This window comes from Nannospalax galili, unplaced genomic scaffold, assembly GCF_000622305.1.
Source record: "Nannospalax galili isolate Female #2095 unplaced genomic scaffold, S.galili_v1.0 scaffold875, whole genome shotgun sequence".
Taxonomy (NCBI): Eukaryota; Metazoa; Chordata; class Mammalia; order Rodentia; family Spalacidae; genus Nannospalax; species Nannospalax galili.
The window spans coordinates 4172898-4197761 of NW_008337059.1; the positions used below are offsets into that span (position 1 = coordinate 4172898).

The following is a 24864-nucleotide window of genomic DNA, read 5'->3' on the forward strand; positions in this document are numbered from 1 at the left end:
ATAATATCTTTCAACTGGTGAATGGATAATAAAAATATGATATATATACACAATGGAATTCTATTCAGCTTCAAAGAAAACAGAGAATGCAGAGATGGCTCAGCAGTTAAGAGTACTAACTGCTCTTGCGGTGAACCCAGATTTAATTTCCAGCAGCCACATGGTGACTAACAGCCATCCATAACTCCATTTCCAAGGGATCTGACACCATCTTCTGACATCCATGGGCATTGCACACATAGGTGCACTTACCTACATGCAGGCAGCACACACATATACATAAAATAAAAATAATAAATAAAATATTTTTAAAAAAGAATTAAAGTATCATTTTGAAGACTGTTCAGAAATTTATGTTCAATTACTTAGAACTTCCGCATCCAGCTTGTATCTTTATTTTTCTTCAGACACTGTGAGAGCCAAGTAACGTGGGTTTCCACTGCATGCTTACTTTTGCCTCTGACTCTGCGTCTGCCTTCCTTTGTCCACAGTCAAAACACAGACTTTTCTTAAAATTTACCTTTTTTCCTAAACTCTTACAAAGAACCCTATTCAGTCTCCTTTTTTTCACTTGCAAATAAAATATAAAGACATATTTATCTTTTCATGGTATTATTTTTGGTATTTTTAAGATTATGTTTTAAGTCTCTTTCATGCAGTTAAAATGCATAGTCTCACACTGGCTTATTCATTGATTCATCGTTTGCATTTCAGGTCATCTATGAGATAGAAACCAATGGGACCTTTGGGATCCAGAAAGTCTCTGTCAGCATTGGACAAACCAACCTGTCTATTGAGCCAAGTGTTTCCTTACAGCAAGACTTCATCATTCACTTTAGGGTTGGTGGCCTTACCTTTGAGGGGAGATTGGGAACAGAACAGTTATTGGGTTAGAAATGCATTCTGTTTCTGTTCAAGCAAAACAGAATTCAAATTTAAGGCCTAGTTCAGTCTTAGTTGAGGCCTCAATATTTACTATTCCTCAGTGTAACTACAGTGACAGGTATTCAGTACACATTTACTCTTTACCTATTTCTCTGATTCTCTGCATAAGCCTAACAAAAGCAATACTCAAATCTGAACTTCTTGAAAATGGTCGTTTTGAATCTTAAGTTCAGTTAGCACTACACAGAAATTCTTTTACTTTTTAGTCTCATTTTTGAACATTCATAATTTTAGTTCCCACTACATCTTAGGTGTGTAGTTGTGACTGTTGGTGTTTGGCTTTCTGCTGCTGCTGCGGCTGTTGTTTTTCCTCTTTGAATTCAGCAAAGTTATTTTCAAGTCTGTAATCAGCTAAGTTCAGTAATTCCTCAGGTGCCAGTCAGGCTGTACATAGCACTAAATTGATAGCAACTTTTAAAAAATGGTGTTAAGGAATCCTTAGGCAATCCTTGCCTTTAATCCTTAGCAAAATTAGCATGTAGTGAATTTCAGTGTTCAGATCACTCAGGATCTGGGTGGTGGAGTCTTGCCCAGCACAGATAAGACCTGAAGTTCAGTTCTCAGTTGCACACACCCCCGACCAAAGAAACAAAACAACCAACTTGTTTCAAGGAAAAAAATAAAGCAAATAGTGTAGTATGGATTGGAAAATGTTTATTATGGAAAAGGGGAAATTGTTCCATACAGCTCCTTCATTGCACTGTCATAAGGAAAGATGTGATGCCAGGCAGGAAAGATGGAGAGCATGCTTTTCACAGTAATTGTCCCCTTCCCTCTGCAGGCATTTCATCAGAGCACAGCTGCTCTTCCTGCTGGTCCTAGAAGTGGGAATCCTGGCTATATTATTGGGAAGCCACTCCTGGTTCTAACTGGAGACTTAGGTCACTCGGTATCCTTTCTGGAGCTGTGTGGACTGCTGCAGCCTGATGGGACATGCTGCTGATGTTTCGACTTCCAGGCTCCCTCATTTTTTGAGGTGTTCAGTAATTTCTTTAACAAACTATTAGTGTATTATGTTCTCAAATATTGATACCACCAAAGGTTTTAAAACTTAGACTAGCTAAAAGTGAGGATTGTACTAATTTTTGCTTGTTTATATAGTTAATCATTTTTGGAAAAACAGTAATTAGCCTTTTTTTTTTTTTTAAATTATTAGAGAAAACATAAGCAGTGTTAAGGAAACCATGAATGCATCTGCTCTCTGCCCTGCCTACTTTCTTTTCCATTGTACTCTCCTTGACCATCGCTTGTCCACCTCAGATGACTTTGTTGCAGAGCCAGGGAAACGGAATTTGCTCTGCTAAGAGACATGCAGTACAGTTTGGAGTGAATATGATGTCTGGATGCACGTTAAGGTGATTCTTTGCTTGTGCAGCACTTCCCACAATTTTTTTTTTAACTGCTTACAGGGAATATGTTAATATTGTAACTTAAATTTTTTTTAAATTTTTATGTGTATGAGTGTTTTACCTGCATGTATATAAGTGCACCTGTGTTATACAATGCCTGCAGAAGAAAGCATCAGATCCCCTGGAACTGGAGTTAAGAATGGCCATTAGCCACAGGTGGGTGCTGGGAACCGAACCTGGGTCCAATGCAAGAGCAGCCAATGCTTTTAACTACTGAATCATCTCTCTAGCCCCATCTCTCCAACCCCTAATACTGTAACTTTTTAATATTCTAAATGATACTAGAAAATGAAAGGAATCATCTTTAAATCTACTATATTACTAAGAACTTTCTGATGATGCTTAACACCTAAGGATTATTTCCTCTAATCTATTTCATGTTTATTCTAATGTCTGAATTAATATACTAATGGTTTCACCATTCTGCTAGTGTTGGACTCCAGCCTCCATGGTATTTGCTTACAGGCTGAAGGAGGTGAACTGCAGCCTCCTTCAGAAGGAGATTTATCAGACTCTTCATGGAAGGCCCAGACCAGAGCAGGTTGGCGTGTTTGGCAATGCTGACCCTGCCCAGAAAGGAGGGTGGACCAGGATCCTCAGCAAGAACTGCAGTGTTTCAGTAAGGGAACAAATCTACTCTGACTGGTATCTTACTTTCCACATTTCAAAATTATGGATAGGAAGAACAGTGAAAGCCAGCCTTATTTCTATCTGTATTTGTCATACCAGGAAGAATATAAGAAATTATGCCCATTTGAGGTCACTGTTTGAGGTTATAGTTGCATCTAAGCTATTTTCCTTACTTAAAAAAATTGAGTATCAATAATCTGGAGGTTGCCTGTGATTGAAAAATCATACCATGTATTCCAAATATTCTCTTGTATTCTCTTTTATTACATTTATTGTGTGTGTGCGTGTGCTGCAGTGCACACATGGGGAGATCAGAGAACAACTTGTATGAGTTGGTTATCTCCACTGTGTGGTTCCTGGGGGTCAAACTCAGGTCCAGTGACTTGCCTTTACCCATTGAGCCATGCATGCAGCTCTTCTTATGTTCTTAAATATGGTCAACGCAGGTTATTTTATGAGGTTGAAATTATACTCATTATTTTGTGGTTTTAAAAGTTTACATTTTAAGGCCTGGGTGTGTAATTCCGTTTAGAACTCTGGCTGGATCACTGTATTGGAATTGGTCCCCAACACCACCAAGTAAAGATTACATTTTCACATTTTCTTAAAAATACATTAGCGATTTAAAAGTTGAAATCAAGTAAAATGGTATCTTTCCTGCATCTTTCGATTAATCCTCTTAGAGTACTGCTTTAAATATGCCATATTTTATTCTAAAAACTTGCATGACTCTCAGGCATCTTCCACACAGACCACTTGGATGGTTTCAGTCTCTAACTCTAGGGTATCTTCTTTACTCTGTCATTGCTCCTGTTTATTTTATTTTATTTTTTTAACTTTATGTGTATGAGTATATTACCTTACATGAGTGCACCTGTGTCGTGCAGTGCCACAGAGATCAGAAGAGGGTGTCAAATTCCCCTGGAACTGGAGTTAAAGACAGCTCATAGCCATCATGTGGGTGGTAGGAATTGAACCTGGTTCCTCTGCAAGAGCAGCTAGTGCTCTTAACCACTGAGCCATCTCTCTAGCCCCAGCTCCTGTTTATTTTAAATCCTTTACTTCAGCCAAGATGTCTACTCAAAGCCACTGCCTTTGCATAGCCTTGGCCCATAGGAGATACTTACTAATTGTCATTTAATTAGTGTTTCTCCATGGCAACATGTACTGTTCTAATTGCATACCTTTTTGAACTTTTTGGAATACTTGGAAAAAAATTTGGTGTTAGTTTTCCTTTTTAAAAGTTGATAGAGCTGGGCATGGTGGCGCACACCTTTGATCCCAGCACTTAGGAGGCAGAGGCAGGCAGATCTCTGTGAGTTCAAGGCCAGCCTGGTTTACATAGCGAGTTCCAGGCCAGCTGGGACTACAAGTTGAAAAACAAACAAACAGACAAAAAACAGAACACATACAGTCTGCTGTAAACTTTTTTGTGCTTCATCTAATCCATACTGTCTTCTATATTATTACTTAAAGCTTCAAAAGCAGTGGCTACTTGGACTGGAGAGATGGCTCAGCAGTTAAGAGCGCCCATATCAACCTGTAACTCCAGTTCCAGAGTCCTCTTCTGGTCTCCATAGGCACCTGCATGCACATATGCCTACACACAGACCCATAAACATGAATAAAAATAATTTTTAAAATGAAAAACAAGGGGGCTGGAGAGATGGCTCAGCAGTTAAGAGCACTGACTGCTCTTGCAGAGGACCCAGGTTTGATTCCCAGCACCCACATGGCGGCTACAAACCATCCTTAACTTCAGTTCTAGGGGAATCTGAAGACCTTGTCTGACCTCTGAGGCATTGCATGACACAGGTGCACCCACCTACATGCAGCCAATACACTCATACACATAAAATAAAAATAATAAAATATTTTTTTAAAAAAAAGAAAAACAGTGGTTACTGAATGCATGCTTCTTTGTCTTGTGCAGGCTAGGAACTGCCCTTCTTGCTGTTCCATACCAGTTTCCCTGGAGATTCAGGTGTTGTGGGCGTATGTAGGCCTTCAGTCCAACCCACAAGCTCATGTGGCAGGAGCCCGATTCCTGTACCAATGCAAGTCCATGCAGGTAAATCATGCTTCGTATCTGCCACTTGATAACCAGGTCACTGTTTAACTTCTGAGAACCAGTTTATGTTGCTAATGAATGTTTATTTTAGAGGGAGTTGACAAAATTCATTTTCAAGTCCATGGGTATGAAAATTAACATTTTGTTGTGGTGAATACAACTGTACCCATTTTTCCGTTTTTTGTTTGTTTTGTGGTTTTATTGTCCCCAGATTTCAGTATAGGTTAGTTTATCTCAAATAATCCTACCATTATTACTGATCTGACTACAGAAAACATTTTCTATAAATGTCTGTTCACTGGACAACCACACAGTTATTAGTGTCTCAGAGTCCGTTGCTTATGATTAAAGTTAAGGGTATAGTTACCAATTCTTGCTTCTATGTACTCCATTAAATATGGTCTGCTTTTTAATCTGTAGTAAACATATGTCTGTTGTTCATAATGTGCCTTAGGACAAGCAGTATCTGCCTTGGGTTTAGAATGTAATCATACGGTTTATAGGCTGAAAAGCATGGTATTTTCATTTTACTTGAAAATAATCAGGTCCAGGTGAAATGATTTATATATAAACTGGTGTGCCAGGTTGTTAACTGTTAATTAAAACAGACTGGAATTCCTATCTGTTGCAGTATATTTGCCTTCTAGAAAAAAAAACTCAAGACTGCATTTAGATGTGGCATAAAATACCTATATTCTTCCTCATAGCAGAGTTGGACAACTTAGTTCTCTTTGCCTTTCAATGGGGTTAGCACTCAGGTTACCAGAAGCTGTATTCCTTAGAGCATTTTCTTCTTTCCCTACATGGAAGTGCTTCTTTAAGACATATATATAAGTCCATTACCAACCTGTACTGAATCCATTGTCAAGAAAAACTGACAATATATACTTTGACACTGTATTTATGAGTTCTATTGTTTTTGTTTTCTTTTCCAAAATCTCTGATTCTCTTGGTCAGTAAAGCCACCCAATGTCTTTTTCTTATCCAGATCTTTTAACCAGAATGTTTTTGGTAGTTTGCAGAGGTTAGCTTTTCAAGTTGGTCTGCCCTGTTTACAGAACTATACAGTCATTTAATCTACTTGGCCTAAATGGACAAAGGATTTTGCTGCATTGTAAAATGAAGTGAAGCAATAAGTCCTTGGAGCCTGATGAAATGTTGAAACCCAGTTTATTAGTGGTAACTTCTAAAGTAAACATTGTAAAATTATATCACTTAAGTAGAGATAAAGGAGGTCAACTGTACATAACAGAACTGGATCCGTGGTAGAAAGAAATGTGCTGTCTTGGCCATGTCTTTTGTCTGTCTCAATAAAAGAAATGAGACAATCAGAGTTTGAGGGAATTGTGTTTGTGGCTCACCCACTGAACAATGAGTTCTCAAATTTTCCCTATACATAACTTTAAAAGTTCAAAAAGAAAAACTTCATGTTTCAAAATTCAAATGTAGTGCACTGACTGTAACTTAACGTATGCTGTATATGTGGTTAAAAAAAACTCACATTCTCAAATGAATCAGCAACGTTCATTATTACTGACTGACCTTATAAGTACAATTTAATTCCTGTTAATTGGACAGTCTCCTGGGATGCATTTACTCAAAACCGTCATACAATTGTGAAGACTTATTTTTGTTTTAATTGGCGTATAATAATTTTACATGTTCTAGGGATACAGAATGGTATTTTAATACATTATACAATATATAATGATCAAATTAGAGTAATTAGCATTTCTATCACCTCAAACATTTATAATTTCTTTGTTATGAATATTTATAATCCTTCTGCCTACTTTGAAATACACAGTAAATTGTTAATTATAGTTACCTTAGTATGCTATAGAACACCAGAACTTTTCTTTTTATTATGGTATTTGTTAACCATTCTTTTTTTGTTGTTGTTTCTGAGACAGGGTCTCCCTATAGCCCCAGCTGGCCTGGAACTCACTATGCACACTAGGCTGGCCTTGAACTCACAGAGATCCGCCTACCTCTTCTGAGTTTTGGGATTAAAAGCATGTGCCACCACGCCCAGCATTGCATATCTTTTTTTTTTTTTTAAGAGTTTTAAATTTATTTATGTGCATGTGTTTGTCTGTGTGAATATAAGCAGTGTGTGTGGGTTCCTATGGAGGCCAGAAGAGGACAGTGGATCCCTTAGAGCTAGAGTTACAGGCAGTTAATTGTAAACTGCTCAACGTGGATGCTGGAAACCAAACTTAAGTCCTCTAGAAGAGTAGGAAGTGCTCTTGACTCCTGAGCCATCTCTCCAGCCCCTTCTTACATATCTTTGAGAATATAAACAACTTCATCTTTCATTGTCTGTTTCCTTTGAGTTTACCTGTCCATTTAATAGTTTTTCTGTTTAATGTAAACAGATTTGATATTAATCAATCTCTAGCTGTTTGAAAGCTCAGTGATCATAGGTGGGATTTGCTAACCTGGAACCTTCACTGTAGGGCAATGAGGTGCAATTGCTTTTGGGGTTATGGAACTGCCAGCCTGGTCTACATAGTGAATTCCAGGCCAGCTGGGGCTACAGGGAGACCCTGTCTAAAAAAAGACCAATAATAATAATAATAATAATAATAATAATAATAATAATGTAGCATAAAACTTTTTAAAAGAGACTTAGATAAATTGGGATTAAAGTATCAGTTTTGATCCCAGGAAAACTCTCATCTGGTAAAAGGTATCTGCTGTGAGGCTTGATGACCTGAGTTCAATCTCTGGGACCCACATGGTGAAAGAAGAGAACCAACTCCTGCAAATTGTCCTCTGACCGCCACATGTACACCATTTCATGCATGTGCCCACACATATATGCACACACACATGCATAAAATAAGGATATATATATATATATATATATATATACTTTTTTTTTTTTGGTCTTTATGAGACAGGTTCTCCCTGGAGTCCCAGCTAGCCTGGAACTTGCTATGTAGACCAGGCTGGCCTGGTAGACCAACCCACAGAGATCTGCCTGCCTCTGCCTCCCAAGTCCTGGGATTAAAGTTGTGTACTACCACACCTAGCAAGGATAAATTTTTTAAATGTTATAAAATTTTTTCTTAAAAATCACTTTCGGGGGCTGGAGAGATTGCTCAGCGATTAAGAGCATTGGCTGCTCTTCCAGAAGACCCAGGTTCAATTCCCAGTACCCACATAGTGGTGAACAACCATCTGTAATTCTTGTTCCAGGGAATCTGACACCCTCTTCTGGCCTCCACAGGCTTTGCATGACACAGGTGCGCTTACATACGTGGAGGCAAAACATGCATATAAAATAATTTTTTTTTTTTGTCTTTTTGAAGCAGGGTCTCCCTGTAGCCCCAGCTGTCCTGGAACTCACTATGTAGACCAGGCTGGCCTTGAACTCACAGAGATCCGCCTGCCTCTGCCTCCCAAGTGCTGGGACTACAGGCATGCACCACCATGCCCAGCTAAAAATAAATTTTTTAAAATCAGTTTTCCTACTGATAAACACTCTGTAGGTAGAAGTGGCTCAGGTATTACCAGTGGGCTTCAAATAACATTCTTGCTGGGTGCACGCCTTTAATCCCAGCACTTGGGAGGCAGAGGCAGGAGGATCTCTTAAGTTCAAGGCCAGCCTAGTCTGCGTAGCAAGTTCCAGGCCAGCTGGGGCTCCAGGGAAACCCTGTCTCAAAAAGTCCAAAAATAAATAAATAACATTTTTAGTATGTTTTGATAATGTTAGATTTGCTCCAAATTTTTGAATATATCTCATTTTCTCATTATAAAGTTCCTGGGGGGAAATTAAGGTCCTAATAATAAATCCTATCATAAGTTAAAAGTTCAAAGAAAGTTTATTGCTTATTCTTGAGTTTCCTACTTAAAACTTGTCCTAATTTCCTTTGTTTGGTTAGTCTCAGACAATTTTCAGTGCCTAGTTGGATTCTGAGTTCCCTGGGCCACTTCAGCCAAGCCTGGCTGTCCTTGGATGAATGTGGCTTATCCTCTCAAGTTCTATGCCAAGGTCATCGTGAGCTTCACTGTTCAATAAAAAGAACCAAGAGAATTAATATGACCTGCGGGATTATCATAGTATTGGGTCTACACCCTTTTAAAATTTTTTTAAATTTATTTTATGTATATGAGTGTTTTTGTCTACATGTGTGTAACTGAACCCATGTCATGCCTTGCCTATGGAGGCCAGAAGAGGACGTCCAATCCCCTGGAGTTATGGACAGATGCGGACAGGGAACCAAATTCCAGTCCTCTGCAAGAGCAACTAGTACTCTTAACCACTGAGCCATCTCTCCAGCCCTTATACTTGTTTTAAAAACAAAAATAAATAAAACCCCTAGAAGGCTAATTTCAGGCCAAATTACATTTCTGGAGTCTGGTATTTGAGGTACTCATGAGCCACAACAGAATGAGAAAAAGAGAAAGTCTTCATTCCAGGACCCACAAAGTATTATTTACTCTCATGTTATAATCAAAGTTTGCTTGGTAAACAGAGACAGAACAAAGGGAATTCACTTTCAAGACACATTCTAGTATTTGACATCAGGTGCAGCCATATCCAAAAGTCAGATCTTGTAGGTCCTAACAAGGTTATTTCTTCTATTTGATAGAAGGATCTTTTTTAAAATTTGAGAGTCTGTGAATCTGATAATTTTTTTTTTTTAGCTCCTCATTTTTCCATGAAATTTCACCCATCTTTACTGCTTCCACTTGTACATGTGCACTGTTTCCAAGCCTGCAGCTCATGGCCTGACAGAGCAGAGCTGCTAAGCATGTAACAGTAACAGTTTTGCCATCTGGCCCCTCTGGTATCAGGCAGCTCCCTACTTGAAGACAGTGAAAGTTAGTAGGTTTTTGTTTTGTTTGTTTATTTGTTTGTTTTGAGACAGCGTCTCTCTGCAGCCTCAACTGGCCTGGAACTCACTATGTAGACCAGACTGGCCTCAATCTCACAGAGATCCACCTGCCTGCTTCCTGAGTACTAGGATTAAGGCCTTGTGCCACCATGCCCTACAAAGTTTTTTTTTGAGACAAAGTTTTTTTTTTTTAATATGGTCTAGACTTGCCTCACACTTTTCATGTAGTCAAGGATTACCTTAAATTCCTGATCCCCCTGTCACCGGCCTCCACAGGCATGTGTGCTGACATGCCAGGCTCTGAGAATGAGTCTTTAGGTGTACCTGTTCACAGTTCTGGTGTCATGGGATGTTGCTAAGAAAATTGTTTGCCTAGATCTTATACAAAGAGAACTACACAGGACCACTATGAGAAAAAGCTACATCTTACTTAGAACAATTTATTTTCAGTCTCCAAAGAGAGTAAAAACAAAAGCCAAGTAGGAGGACTTCATGAAATGTCCTGCACATTGACCTATCATTTTCTTTTTCTGTAGGATCACCAGCAAGGAACAGAAGTATCTTTGACAACTCTTGTGAACTTTGTGGACATTACTCAGAAGCCAGAGCCACCAAGGGATCAACCTAGAACGGACTGGAAATTGCCGTTCGATTTCTTCTTTCCCTTCAAAGTGGTGTTCAGCAGAGGGGCCAACCTTCAGAGGGACTTAGTCTCTCCCAGCCTTATCCTGTGTCTCTTACTACTTGGAGCTCTCAACTCACAGACTAAGTAAAGAAAGAACAGTCAGGTTTCATTTTTTCCCTATGGGAAAGCTCTAAGGCAGCCTACTTGTCTTGGCTAAACAGAGTCTTGCATTTAGGAAAATAAAACCTAATTAAAGGATTTTTTGTATATGAAAGAAGATATTTTAGAAAAGCAATAAAAACAAGTTCATTAGAGCTCTCTGCTTAGGCTCTACAGGACCTCAGGTACACATTGGGTTCTCTGCTGCTCAGTCTGGAGAGGCCAAGAGCCTTCTGCCTTTCATGTTGCATTTTGCTTCACTAAAGTTTGGGAGATCTGTGTCTAGTTAGTTGCTCACAGCTGCTGTCACCCAAAATGAACTCAGGATGGCTGACCTCTGGACTTGTACTAACAACTCAGGCCCTGAACTGCTTGCTGGCTCTATATTTTGTCTGGCTCTTTTGCCAAGGTCTGGCCACACCCTGGGCCCAGACCTGAGTTTAGAAAAGTAGTTCTTTCTATTCAGTTTTCAAAATGAATGGGATCCCGTCTCTTTCCAGTAGCAAATGACACTGCCATTCCTTTCTGTTCTGCCCTTGCTGTGGTGAGAAAAATAAAACTGATTGAGACCTTTATTGTACAAAACCCAGCAGCAGGGCAGAAGTTCATGCCCTGTGATATACCTCGGAATATACGTTATGTGTATAAAGTTTAAGGGCTGGGGACTTCCATGAATTGCATTTGAATCACTAGTATTTGAATCAAGGGACTTGGTTTCTTTTTCTGGAAGACACTCTCTAAAGATCCCAATTTTATGCCAGTGACAGCTCGTAAGGCAGTGGCAGCTTACAAAAGGCCCTGACTGACTGGCCAGTTCAGAGATCATAGCATGCAAACTTTTTGAAAAGGTTATTTCCTATTATTATTCCTCAGTGAAGAGGAATTGGTTGAGAATTATAATAGAAAACTTGGATTATAGTAGCAAACGTACTCATGGTATCCTTGTAATTTAGGCAAGTTTTTGATAGCGGTGCATTAAATTCAATTATTTTAAACTATAATCCTTAGAATAAGAGGTTGAATATAAAGAATTGAGATACACAAATTAATTCATTAATAACTCCAGTGAAACCATGTGAAATGTGGAATTCAGCAGTAGCAGATACCCAGTCCACTTGGAACCAATTACAGGTTCTTTTCATAATCAGTCCTTCTGTACCCCTTTGTTCGGATACTAATACTTGTGTCCAAGTGTTATGAAACCATTCTGTGCCTTCAAAAATTCTAGCTAACATGCAGCCTTTTAAAGTGAGTGTATACTTCAGGGCTGGGAAGATGGCTAAGCAGGTAAGGAGCTTGCCATGCAAGCATGAGTACTGGAGTTCATATCCCCAGAGTCCAGGCAAAAACCTGTATGTGAAATAGAGTCCTGCAGGCTCCTGGAACTTTGTTCATATGAACCTACAGCAGTAGTGTCAGCTTGCACAAGACTCATGCAAACTCAAGCAGACAAAAACCAAGCACAGAACTGTGGAAATGGACAGCAGGTCCCATCACAGTAATCACCACTAATTCAGAGTTCTTAAATCACCCTTAAAACAAAAACCGAAGAACTTTTGGCAGCTGATTTCTGCTAGCTGAGGAAGAGCTGATCTTAAAGGGAGGGACTCTAGACAGGCTGACTAGACCTCAGTGGATGAACTTGCACTGAGAGACATCTGGGCCACTAACTTGACTGAATAGCCCTTAACACAAATGCATGAACACAAGTGGGGGGCTATGGAAAGTGCCAATGGGGAAGGGGATATAAAAATCATAATGATATTCTGTATGAAATACACAAAATTCAATCGAAAAAATTTACAAAGAAAAACCTGAATGTGGATTGGCCATAATCCCTGAGCTTGGGAGACAGGGACAGACTCCCTAGAACAAGATGGCTAGCCGTATAGTTAAAATGTCAAGCTCCCGTTTCAATTGAGAGACTACCTCAATGAATTAGGTGGAGGGCATTTGAGGAAGACACCCACAGTTAGCCACAAGACTTCACACAAACATACATGTACACCCACATATGCATCCATCATGTGCATACACACTGTACACATACACAAAAGTACAATTCAATATAGTCACAAACAGTAATCACCACTAATTCCAGAGTTCTTAAATCACCCTTAAAACACAAACTACTCCTGGGGCTGGAGAGATGGCTCAGCAGTTAAGAACACTGACTGCTCTTGCAGAGGACTCCGGTTCAGTTCCCAGCACCCACATGATGGCTGCAAATTGTCCTTAACTCCAGTTCCAGGGGAATCTGAAGCCCTCTTCTGACCTTCATGGCATTGCACGACACAGGTGCACTCACATGTAGCCAATACGCTCACATAGAATAAAAAAATTTAAAAACTCCTTAGCAGCCCCTTACCATTTTCCCTCCCTGTTGTCCTTCGTAATCACTAATCTTTCTCTATAGATTGCCTGGTCTGGAAATTGATCATGAAATGTGACCTTTTGTGTCTGATTCATTCACTGTATTTTCAAAGTTCATCTAATATGTAGCATATATCAATACTTTGCTCCTTTATGACTTGGTAATAGTTCATGCAGGGGTATACCACATTTGGTCCATGTAGCTGACTGTTAGAAACACTGTATAAAAATTTTGTCATGAAGGGCTGAAGAGATGGCTCAGCAGTTAAAAACACTGGCTGTTCTTGCAGAAGACCCGGGTTGAATCCCAGTACCCACATGGCAGCTAACAACTGTCCATAACTCCAGTTCTAAGGAATCCGACAGCCTTTTCTGTCCTCTGCCAGCATTGCATGACACAGGTGCACTTACCTATATGCAGCCAATGCACGCATACACATAGAATAAAAATAATAAAATTAAAAAGTCTTTGGTGTGGACATAGTTTTTCATTTTTCTTGGGAATATGCATAGGAGTGGAATTGCTAGATCACATGGCAACTATGATGTACTGAATTTTCAGGCCACTTTGTGATAGAATTTCAAAATGATTGTCATTGGAATGCTTGATACACATTAGGTTTTATACTTAGTCTCTACATATAGAACAATGTGGTCTTAGTTCTGTTATCTACATAGGAAAGCTATTTACTGCATGAGAGATCTTTGTTATATTCTAATTATATAATTATATTCTAATTTAAGGAACTTGTGTGTTTTACACACAAAAAAAAGAATATGTACTATTTGGATAAAATGGAGTTGAAACCCTAGCCAAACCCTAGGTGTGGAGAAACAGATACTCTCAAATGCTTCCAGTGGGAATGTAGGAAAAACGTCATAACAGTTTGATTTTATGTATCACAGGTCTTAAAAAATGTTTGCAAGATAGATATTGGTTCATGTCTGAAATCACAGCACTTCAGAAGTTGAAGCAGGAGAATGGCAACTTTGAAGCCAAGCCTGGACTTCATAGAAATTTCAAGGCCAGTCTCAACTACATAGAAAGACCCTATTTAAGCTGGGTGTGGTGGTACACCCCTATAATCCCAGCACTTAAGAGGTGGGGCAAGAGAATCAGGAATTTAAGGCCAGGTAGGGGCTGCATAAGACCCTGCATCAAGAAATTGGGGGAGATGGAGCGGAAGAAAAAAGAAAGACTTTATAAACCTTAACCCTGTAATTCCAGATACTAGGAATTACATAAAGGAAAAAATGGCCAACAGTGTGGAACCAATTAAATTTATAGTACATTGTAGATTGGAAGCTTGAACAGCCGTTGAAAATTCTGTAGAAGTGCTGTGTTAATTGCTTTTCTGTTTCTGTGATAAAATACTATGACCAAAAGCAGCATACAGAAGACTTTATTCTGGCTTACAGTTCCAGAAGGAGAGTCCATGATGGTGTGGCAAGCATGGCAGCAGACAGCCAGAGCTAGAAGCTAAGGTCCCATCTCAGTGGTACACAGGAAGCAGAGAGCAAGCAGGAAGCTGGGCAAAGCTACAAACCCTCAATGCCTTCCCCTTGGAAAATACTTCCTCCAGCCAAGCTGCACCTTCTAAAGGTTACATAATCTTCCCAAACTGTGCCACCAGTGGGGGACCAAGTGTTTTGATGCATGAGCCTATGGGGGATATATCTCATTCAAACCACCACACTTGCCTTTATTGCAATAGGAAAATATTGATGGCTTATTTTTAAAGATTTTTTTTATATTGTGTGTGTGTGTGTGTGTGTGTGTGTGTGTGTGTGTGTGTGTGTATACACATATGCAGGTGTCAGCAGAGGCCAAAGAGAACTTCAGATCCCCTGGAACTGCAGTTGCATGCTGTTGTTAGCCACCCAATATGGGTGCTTGGAACTGAGCTCATGTTTTCTAGAAGAGCAGCAAGCTTTCTTAACCATTGAACCATCTCTCCAGCCCCCTCATAACGTACTTTTTAAAAAAGGTTTTATCTTTTATTTTATGTATGAGAGTTTGCCTGTCTATGTATTTGTGTACCATGTGTGTGCCTGGTGCCTACAGAGGCCAGAAGAGGGTGTTAGAGACCCTGGAACTGGGGTTACAGATGGTTGTGAGCCACCATGTGGGTGCTGGAAACTGAGCCAAGGTCTTCTGCAATAGCAGCAAGTGCTCTTACATTCTGAGCCGTCTCTCCAGCCCTGTCATGACCTATTTTTAAGCAAAGAAAACATTACAAAATATCACATATACTCTATGGACCTATTTTTGTAAAACAAAAAATATGTATGTGTGAATGGAAAACAAAAAACTGAAAGACTACATGTCAAAAATGAGGTTTGTTTTTTTTAAAAAAAAAAAAGGCTTTATAATCAGAAAATACTACTATACTGTGAAGAAACTACTTTCTGAAAAGAACTTCCACTATATTATTGCAGGAATATTCTGCTTTATGAGTAACTCCCCTTTCTGTTAATGTATTTGTTCAACATCCTAGGCCTAAGATTACTCCCAACTTCCTGTTGCAATGTAATCTGCTGGGCCCTGCCTCTAGAGATTCTGGTTCACCAGTGGAAAGCAAAGACTAGGAAGCAGGGACTTTTTAAGAATTTCTATCTTAGGGGCCAGCAAGATGGCCTGGCAGGTAAAGGCGTTTGCTGCATAAGCCTGACAACCTGAGCTTGATCCCTGAACCTGTGTAAAGGTGGAAGGAATGAACCAGTGCACACCATGGCCCATGTGCCTCCCTCCCTCCATACACATAATAATAAATGAGCATATTAAAAACAAAAGAATCTGTATTTTAGTTGGGCGTGGTAGTACACACCTATAATCCCAGCCCTTGAGAAGCAGGAGGACCACAAGTTTCTCCTATTATTATTTTGGTTTAGTTCGGTTCAGTTTTCCTGGTTCTTCTGATGTGCTGCCTGGGTTGTGAAACTATAAAGTGCATACAGTGTAGCTGAAGTGTTTGTCCCGTCTCTGCCAACTTCTGAATATATCCACCTCTTCTCTGAGCATGCCCATCACTTGATCTACTAAACGGTGGGTCCAGCCTTCACATGGCACATAGGACATTCCTGCCCCTGCCACAGCCAGCTAGTTCAAGCATGAAGTCCTGAACCACAGTAGGCCAGGAAATTTCTCTCCTAGGAATTTGGAAGCAAGATCACCTAGAAGGCAGTCAGAACTGGCACTACCAAGAAAGATATTTTAGGACTGGGGAAGCCATTGTCTGTCACATGTTCACTAATTCAGGGCTTTAAAATTTTTTTTTCACTCAGGACCCTTTTGCCCAGGAAATTTATACCCAATCCTGGGTAATAGGTATATGAAATAGGTATACACATCAAACATTTGCTGATAGCAAATTGTGAATTTCTTTTAAAACAATTCTACACATAATTTTACCACTTATTAAAGGCAAAAGTCAGTTTGCAGCTGGGCATGGTGGCACATGTCTTTAATCCCAGTACTCAGGAGGCAGAGGCAGGTGGATCTCTATGAGTTCAAGGCCAGCCTGGTCTACAAATCAAGTTCCAGATCAGCTGGGGCTATAGGGAGACCCTGTCTCAAAAATACCACACACAAAAAAGTCAGTTTGCATACCAATGAAATGGATGTGCTTATTTATTTTTACATAACAAATTAAATCTTAACTATTCAGTACTGAAGGATTTGGAGCATCTTTATTGCTTTTCAGTTGGTCACCATACAAATACTGATTTTATAATTGTCACTGCTATGAACATGAACATGTCATAATTAAAAAATAAAAAGGAGGGCTGGGGAGATGGCTCGTTGGATAAAGTACTCACCATGAAAGTATGAGGACCGGAGTTTGGATCTCCAGAACACGTGTAGCAGCCAGACCAGCCATGGCAACTCCAGCACTACAGAGGCAAAGATGGAGTCCCCAGAGCAAGCTGGCTCGCTAGACTATCCTGGATTGGCGAGCTCCAGATTCAATGAGAGACCCTGCCTCAAGAAAGAGTAAATAAGAAAAACATCGGCATCCAAATTTGGGGCTCCACATGCATCCAAACACACACAAACAAGCATACATACTACATACACATACACATTAAAAAGGAAAAATGTGATACAAAAACAGAAATATGTTCAGGTCATTTCAGAAGTCATCGGGAAGTCTACCAAAAATTCATTTTTTCTGAAACTCAAGTCAGCAACTCAAAAAGAAAATTTAAAAACAAGCTTTCTGGGGCTGGAGAGAGGGCTCAGCAGCTAAGAGCACTGGTTGCTCTTGCAGAGGACCTGGGTTCAATTCCCAGCACCCACATGGTAGCTAACAACTATCCATAACTCTAGTTCCACGGGATCCAACGCCTTCTTCTTACCTCCTCGAGCACTGTACAACATGGGTGCGCTTATACACATGCAGGCAATACACTCATACACATAAAATATTTAAAAACAAACTTTCTAATGTAATACAAACCAAAGACTTGTTCATTTGATACATCTGAGGAATGAGATGAGGAAAATTGTTTTCCACAACTAAACCACATTTCTATAAGAGCAAAAACTTTGAATGTACAGTAAAAACACTGCTATTCATACTTCATAAGCATACAGTGATTATGAACCTGAGCTGAGGTGTTTCAGGCAGTGTTCATTGGTGTCGCATGATATGATGGCATGTGTAGGGCAAAGTGTGCATTGTTGGGTATCAGAATTAAGGTAGTAGTGAAGTCACTTAATGGCAAGTACTGCCACAAACACCTCGGGTTCATTATGTTCTTGATTTCAAATTAACATTTAGATACTCATTATATATTAAGAAACCTTTTACTATTGCCAATTTTTTTCACAATTCCCACGTTCAGTTACATGGCCATATGGGGTCATGCCCAGAGTTTAAAAAGTTGTGCACTAGGGGCTGGAGAGATGGCTCTGCGGTTAAGAGCCCTGACTGCTCTTGCAGAGGACCTGGGTTCTATTCCCAGCACCAACATGGCGGCTGTGAACCGTCTTTAACTCCAGTTCCAGGGGAATCCAAAGCCCTCTTCTGACCTCCATGGCATTGCATGACACGGGTGCACTCACATACATGCAGACAATACACTCATACACACAAAATAAAGATGATAAAATATTGTTTAAAAGCTGTGCACTAATGGAGAGACTATCTTCAAAGAAAAGAAGCAGATGTACAAAGAGAAATGTAATAAAGAGACAGAATTGGAGGATGGTATTGATTCCTAATTTTCCAGTTCCTTGTCCTTGTCTCTTGTGAGACCTAAATTTGCCTCCTGCCCTTGGACACTATCAGTTACTCCCTCCAATAAACTGCCTTGTTGGAATAAATTTCTGCCCTTTACAATTTAACAACTTGAGACAAGCAAATTTAAGTCTAAAGTCTGAATGTGGTGGCTCAGGCTTCTAATCCCAGCTCAAGGCCAGCCTGGGCTACATAGTCAGACCCTGTTTCAAAAAACAAAAAACAGGAAGAAGGAAAAAAAAGAAAGAAAAATTACGTCTGAAATAAGTTGACATTTGAAGAAAATGGCAGTCCTCTGAAAATCAAGTGTGGTAGCACATGCTGTAATCCCAGCATTTAGGAGGCACTGTCAGAGTTCAAAGTCAGCCTAGTCTACATAGTAAGTTCCAGGGCCAGTGAGATTGCGGAGCACGTAAAGGCCCTTGCCACCAAACCTGACAAGCAGAGTTAAATTCTTGGAGTCTACATGGTAGAAACTAGCCAGAACTATATAGACCCTGTCTTTAAAATTAATTACTCAATTAATTAATTAATAATAGTAATAATAATAAAACACAGTTTCTATCCTGTGTAAACACAGAACCCTATCCTAAATGTCTTACTTCCTACTTGACTTTCTGGTCACATTCAGCCTTATTTCCCATTGCTAAGACAGAAATCCCTCCAGTCAGAAAAGAAACTTTTATCATATATAGGGTAAATAACAAGACTGAATTCCTTCTTTGAGTTCTGTGGAGAGACAAACTAGCTCATGTGCCTAGTACCTGATTTTACCTCATCCACAGTCTCACAACGCACTTATTTCTCCCTCCTGTGGAGTAGAATATTTATTAGTGGTAAAATAATGAATAATAAAATCATGAAGATTTATAATAAATCTTATTATAAATAAATAAATTTTATTATTTTATAATAAAATCAAAAATGATTTTCATGTTTGATTCTTTGAAATCCTTTTAGGCAGGATGTTATTGCTTAGCCCAGGCTGACCTGGAACTCACTATGTATGTAGCCCAGGCTGGTCTAGAAGTCTCAGTCCTCTGACTTCTGCCTCCTGAGTTCTGGAATTGCAGGCATGTGCCACGAGGCCCAGCTTCATATGAGATACTCTTAATCTTTTGAGATAGACAAGGATGGTATTAATAGCCCAATTTCTTCTTTTTTAAAACACTAGGGATCAAGCCCAACGTCCAGTTTGAAAAAACTAAAATTAAACTAAAGACGGGACAAGGGGCTGGAGAGATAGCTCAGCAGTTAAGCGCTGTAGCTGCTCTTGCAGAAGCCCAAGATTCAGTACCCACATGTTGGCAAACAACCATCTGTCTGCCTACAGCTCCAGTTTGAGAGGATCTGACTCCTTCAGGCCTCTTCAGGCATTGCATGTGCTTACATACATGCAGGCAGAACACTCATACACATAGAATAAAAATAATAAAAAAAAATGAAAGAAATTAAATTTATTCACTCCTAAAGTATTTACTAAGTATCTCTTCTGTTCTCAGAACATACTTTCTGGCACTCAGGGCTTTGTCTTCTAGGAGGAAAGGTAGACAAACAATTACTACAAAGTGATGTACGGGTGAAGAGAACCAGAATAGGTCTTCCTGCTTGTAGAAAGCCCCAGTCCCTTAGTTCTACACCCACAGTATACCCACAGTAACCTAATTTGAACACTATGATGAGACTCTTTAAATGAGAAGCCCAGACACCAGAAGTAACATGAGGGTCGGCCATTTGTTTCTTTTGTATATTTCTCCCCTAAATCACACCTAAAGTGCTCAAAATTTAACACATGTCCCATGCTGTCATCCTCCCCCCCAAAGCACAGCTCCCCTCATCTATTTCCTAGCTCATCTCCTTGCAGCACCACCAGATTCCCAACTACGCCTCCTCTGCTCACCCAGACCCTTCCTAGTTGTGAGTGCTGGGAGCTCACCTTTTTTTTTGCTCCTACGCCCCCTGCTGGGCCTTTTGTATACCTATCATTTCTTAGTGGGGCTTTGCAAGAGGCTAACCAAATCAGTTTCCACACCTTTTGATTGATTCCTGACACATAAACCTGATCATACCACTCCAGTAGTTGAAAAAAATTTGGATTCTCTGACTTGGTGGCCACAAAATCCAAAATCTTTAGCATAGCACAGAAAACTCTTTGCAAGGTGTGCTCCCAACCAGATACCCCCTGTCACATCTCACAAGCAGCTTCTTCAAAGGGGCCCTGCATACTCCACCACCCCCTCTTCTCAGTGAACCCTTATCCTTCACAGCACAGTTCAAGTGACAGCTCTTTTTAAAGCCACCCCTTCCTCTCTAGGCACCCCCTTCTCGTGTTTTATAACATTGTTTTGTAATGAATTGCACATGTCTTTTTCCACAAGGAAAATGAACCAAACAATGTCTCACTCCATGCCTAGGGAATGTCTGATGTGTAAATCAGCTCAATTCATTTTGTATACCTGTAACATAATACCTAACACTGAGTAGTTGACTTAAATTTTATTTCTCACAGTTCTAGGGCCTGGGAAGTCCTAGATCAGGTCCCCTGCATCCTTGGTCAGGGACTTCATACTTTGTCCTCACAAGGCAGAGTGCAGAGGGACCACCACAGTACCCTACCGTGGTTGAAGATAGAAGAGAGTAGAACCACTTCTGCAAACCCTTTTTTATAAAGCCCCCACCTTGTATGAGTGTGGATTTCTCCTGACCTAAAACCTCCCAGTGGGTCTCACCTCCCAAAAGTGCTGTATCAAGTATTCCAGTTCCAACACATGCATTTGGGGGAGGAATTGAAAGCAGCAATTAGCCCGAGTTTAATGAAAGAGAAAATGAATAAACAGCTTCTGCAGAGCTGTCAGGATTACAAAAGCAGAAGGCACCTTCCTGCCACCAGCCTCTAACCAAAGCTGCTGTCTTCCAGACTGTACACATCTGTGGGGCTCTGTGAAGAAAACAGCCAGCAGGACAGAGACAGTTCGTGTTTTTATGCATTCAGCGTTGCAGTCATTGCAATTGCCAGATAGTAAATACACTGTCTAAAGTCTTTCCGCTGCCTTTGCTAAAGACTTGGGCTGAGACTGTTGGGTAAACTTATTTTGGGGGGGGGGGGGTATAAATAGATCCAACTTATTTTTGAGGCGAGCCTGACATACAGATGATCAAGTGGCAAACTCTGAAATCTATTCGCAGCCGGGTGCCAGCACCCTTTTCTACCTTCCTGGGAAGCTGGCTGTCTCGTCTGCTCTTGGACCCTCCAGGGCTCCAGTCCCCGTGTGTGTCAGGGGACCGAGGCGTTCCCAGGGGCCCGGAGCCCCGCCCAGAGCCCCGCCCCGACACCCCGAGAGCCGGAGGCGGGGGGGGTTGCCCGCCACGTGGAGCGCGGGCTGGATTCTCGGAAGCGCCTGCGCCGTTGCCGCGGCGCAGCTCAGGTCGTGCCCGTCGGCCCCACGTCAGCTGCGCAGGCCCTGCGGCCCAGGTTTCTCCAGCTCGGCTGACGCAACGCTGGAGAGCCGGGACGTAGACGGAAGACACAGCTGAGGAGTAGCCGCTCGCAGCCCGAGTGCAGAGCGGGCCCGGGCGGGGGTCGGCGCGGCGGGCAGGTAGGCTTGGGCGCGGCGTGGGCAGAGGGATGCGCGCCGGGGACCCGGGAGGCGTGGGCGCGGCAGGTGCGGGCCGTGGGAGCAGGTCGGGTGGCGGCGGTGCGTGGCACCCCGGGTGCCAGAGATGCTCCGGCACCGTGCCGCGTACCGGGGCGCGGCGGCCCTGGCGTCTGCAAATGGCTCCGGGCAGCGACCTCCCGGGCCATCTCTGGGTACCCCTCCAGGTGGAGGCAAGTGGAGGCCGGAGCACCTGGCAGCCACTTCCCAGCCAGAGTCTCGAACCAGCTTGCAGTGTCCCCGCGCTTCTGGTGTGATAAACCTGGTGTGTAACGCGCCGCTGACACTCCCCGGGCCTGTGTCTGCAGTTGTCTGGCTCGCGCCCTGGCATATGGAGAGTGGTGCGTTGGTGATTCTCCTCGCAGCCAGGGATTCTCCCAGGGCCCCCCTTTTGCAGTATAGTGCAGAGTGTGATAGTTCTTTCCTGGCACAACTGGGTGCATCCAGATTTTCCACCCCACCCGCCTTACCTGTTCCCGCAGCATTATCTTCCCTGCCTAGACCCCCCTCCTCACCCCGAGGCGCTGACATTTATCTTTGGTCTTTTGTCTTTATGGTAAGTGGTGAACCTCGCGCCCAGCATGTGTTTCTGGATGGTGTATTGGGACTGAAGTTCACTTCTCTAAGTCAGTGAGATAAGGGCGTTCTGTGTGGATGTGTATAGGTACTTGAGAAATATCGTGAGTCAAAACATGGGAACCTCTCACTTTATGATTTTGAGTCCCCGACACACCCTTTGGGCTTTATGATAGCTTGTCTGGTTTCTGCAGGCTTAAGAAACTGGCAGAAGGAATTGGCAGTCGCTATGAAGGAGTGGGCTAGCCTCCCAAGGACAGTCAAACAAGTGGTACAGAGGAAGTCTTCACTAGATAACAATGCATCTTAAGCATTCAGTTACCTCCCAGAAGAGAGGAGTAAACAGTACAGAATATGTGTGATCAGATTATCTTTTTTCAAACAGGGTCTTATGTAGCCCAGGCTGGCCTCAAACTGGCTATATGCCAAGGATGACCTTGGATTTCTGATTGTCTTGCCTTTACTTCCTGCAAGTGCTAAGGATTCCATGTGTGTGCCACCATGCTTGACTGCCCATCACGACTCTTTTGACTTGTGTCTGTGAAGGAAATAAAAAGTGGAAAGGTTAATGAAATGCGTTTTAAAAGACAAGAGGGAGACTGACAGTTATTATTGACCATCTGTTGTACTCAAGCACTTTCCATGAATTGCCTCATTTAATTCTCATGGAAATTTCGGAGTATTTACTGTTGTTTCTCAAGTTAGCTCTCCAAAAGGCACACTCCTAGCAAGTACAGAGCTCAAACCTCAATCATTTGAACTCCGAAGTCATGTTCCCTGTTTACCACCTGCCAATGGGAATTTGACAGTTCATTCAGGGAAAGCAACAGTAATGCACTAACTGGCTCACCTGGAGGATTGTATCCACCCTTGATGACTACAGTTATGGGACGATTATATAAAGTGAGTACAACTAGAATTATGTCACTCTTGGCTCTTTAGAGGTATTTTGCCGATTTCATTTGTAAATGATTTGGGTTTTTTCAGTCTTTTTGAGACAGGATCTTCCTGTATCCCCAGCTGGCCTGGAACTTGCTAGGTAGACCAGGCTGGTCTAGAACTCACAGAAATACACCTGCCTCTGCCTCCTTTAGTGCTGGGACTAAAGGTGTGTGCCACCACGCCTGGCCATTTATAAATAATCATTTAGCAGCTATTACTGAAAGGATTTATGTATGTGTCAAACATAAGCTGTGGGGGGCTGGAGAGATGGCTCAGAGATTAAGAACACCTACTGCTCTTGTCTTCTGACCTCTTTGGGCAGTGCACAACATGGGTGCACCTACCTTCATGAAAACAATATACTCATACACATAAAATAAAAATAATAAATAAAATTTTTTTAAAAAAATGGGCCATGGGCCCACATCATGCTATAGTTCATGCAGACACTCATACACATTAAATAAAAATAATAAATAAATTTTTTTTAAAAAAATGGGCCATGGGCCCACATCATGCTATAGTTCATGCAGACACTGAAGTCAACAAAGCCGTCACTTAACATAGTCAATTGCCAGCACATTAGCTGCCATGTTTTGTTTTTTTGTTTTTGTTTTTTTATTTTATGTGCATGAGTGTATTGCCTGGATCTACATGTATGTAAGTGCACCCATATCGTGCAGTGCCTGCAAAGGACAGAAGAGGGCATCAGACCCCCTGGAACTGGAGTTTTGAATGGTTGTTATCCACCATGTGGGTGCTGGGAATTGAACCCCAGTCTTCTGCAAGAACAGCTAATGCTCTTAGCTGCTGAGCCATCTCCCCAGCCCAGTTGCCTATATTTTATTGCAGAATCCTGTCCGTCTCTTCTCTCTCCATTTCTGTGACTTTGTGCAGTATAAATTGTAAAGCAGTTCCTGTTACTTCTTGTTTTTTCTTTGTTGTGAGCTAAATGCTAATTTTTTGAGGCACACTTAAGAGTTGGGGACCTGGCGAGGTAGCTCAGAAAAGTACTTGCGGTGCAAGCATGAAGACCTGAGTTCAGATCCCTAGCACCCATGAAAAAGCTAGGTGTCGGGGGTGTGCATCTATAACCCCAGAGCTGTGGGAAGGACACAGATGGATCCTAGAACTCGCTGGCCAAGCAGTCCCTGAAACAGCAAGCTCCAGGATGAATGAAAGACTGAAAAACTAAGGTAGAGAGTGGTAGAAAAAGACACCTGATGTCAACCTCTGGATGAGAAAATGTCCTTAACCATCATGTCTTCAATGCTAAGATTTCCAGCTGTGTAACTCATCCTCCATGGGATGTACTCATGACTGTTTAAGATGCCAGCCAGTCTCAGTGAGTAAAGGTGCTTGCACTGCAAGCCTGACCACCACAGTTTGAT

At 41.4% G+C, this 24864-nt stretch overlaps 2 protein-coding genes across 4 annotated transcripts in view; both read left to right on the forward strand.

The window, feature by feature from the left end:
• Tctn3 (tectonic family member 3) overlaps nucleotides 1-11059 on the forward strand; it is an 18685-nt gene extending 7626 nt beyond the window's left edge. For both annotated transcript variants that reach the window (XM_017797862.2, XM_008832000.3), the window contains exons 9-14: nucleotides 715-840; nucleotides 1727-1834; nucleotides 2206-2300; nucleotides 2820-2973; nucleotides 4918-5055; nucleotides 10439-11059. In XM_017797862.2, the coding sequence (XP_017653351.1) occupies nucleotides 715-840; nucleotides 1727-1834; nucleotides 2206-2300; nucleotides 2820-2973; nucleotides 4918-5055; nucleotides 10439-10675 (858 nt within the window). In that variant the 3' untranslated portion in view covers nucleotides 10676-11059. The remainder of the gene's footprint in view (nucleotides 1-714; nucleotides 841-1726; nucleotides 1835-2205; nucleotides 2301-2819; nucleotides 2974-4917; nucleotides 5056-10438) is intronic.
• A 10641-nt stretch (nucleotides 11060-21700) lies between these two features.
• Aldh18a1 (aldehyde dehydrogenase 18 family member A1) overlaps nucleotides 21701-24864 on the forward strand; it is a 41454-nt gene continuing 38290 nt past the window's right edge. Inside the window, exon 1 of one of the 2 annotated variants that reach the window (XM_029563060.1) lies at nucleotides 21701-21898. The gene's annotated coding sequence lies outside the window, so the exon portion shown is untranslated. The remainder of the gene's footprint in view (nucleotides 21899-24864) is intronic. The other variant, XM_008832001.3, reaches the window with a different exon arrangement.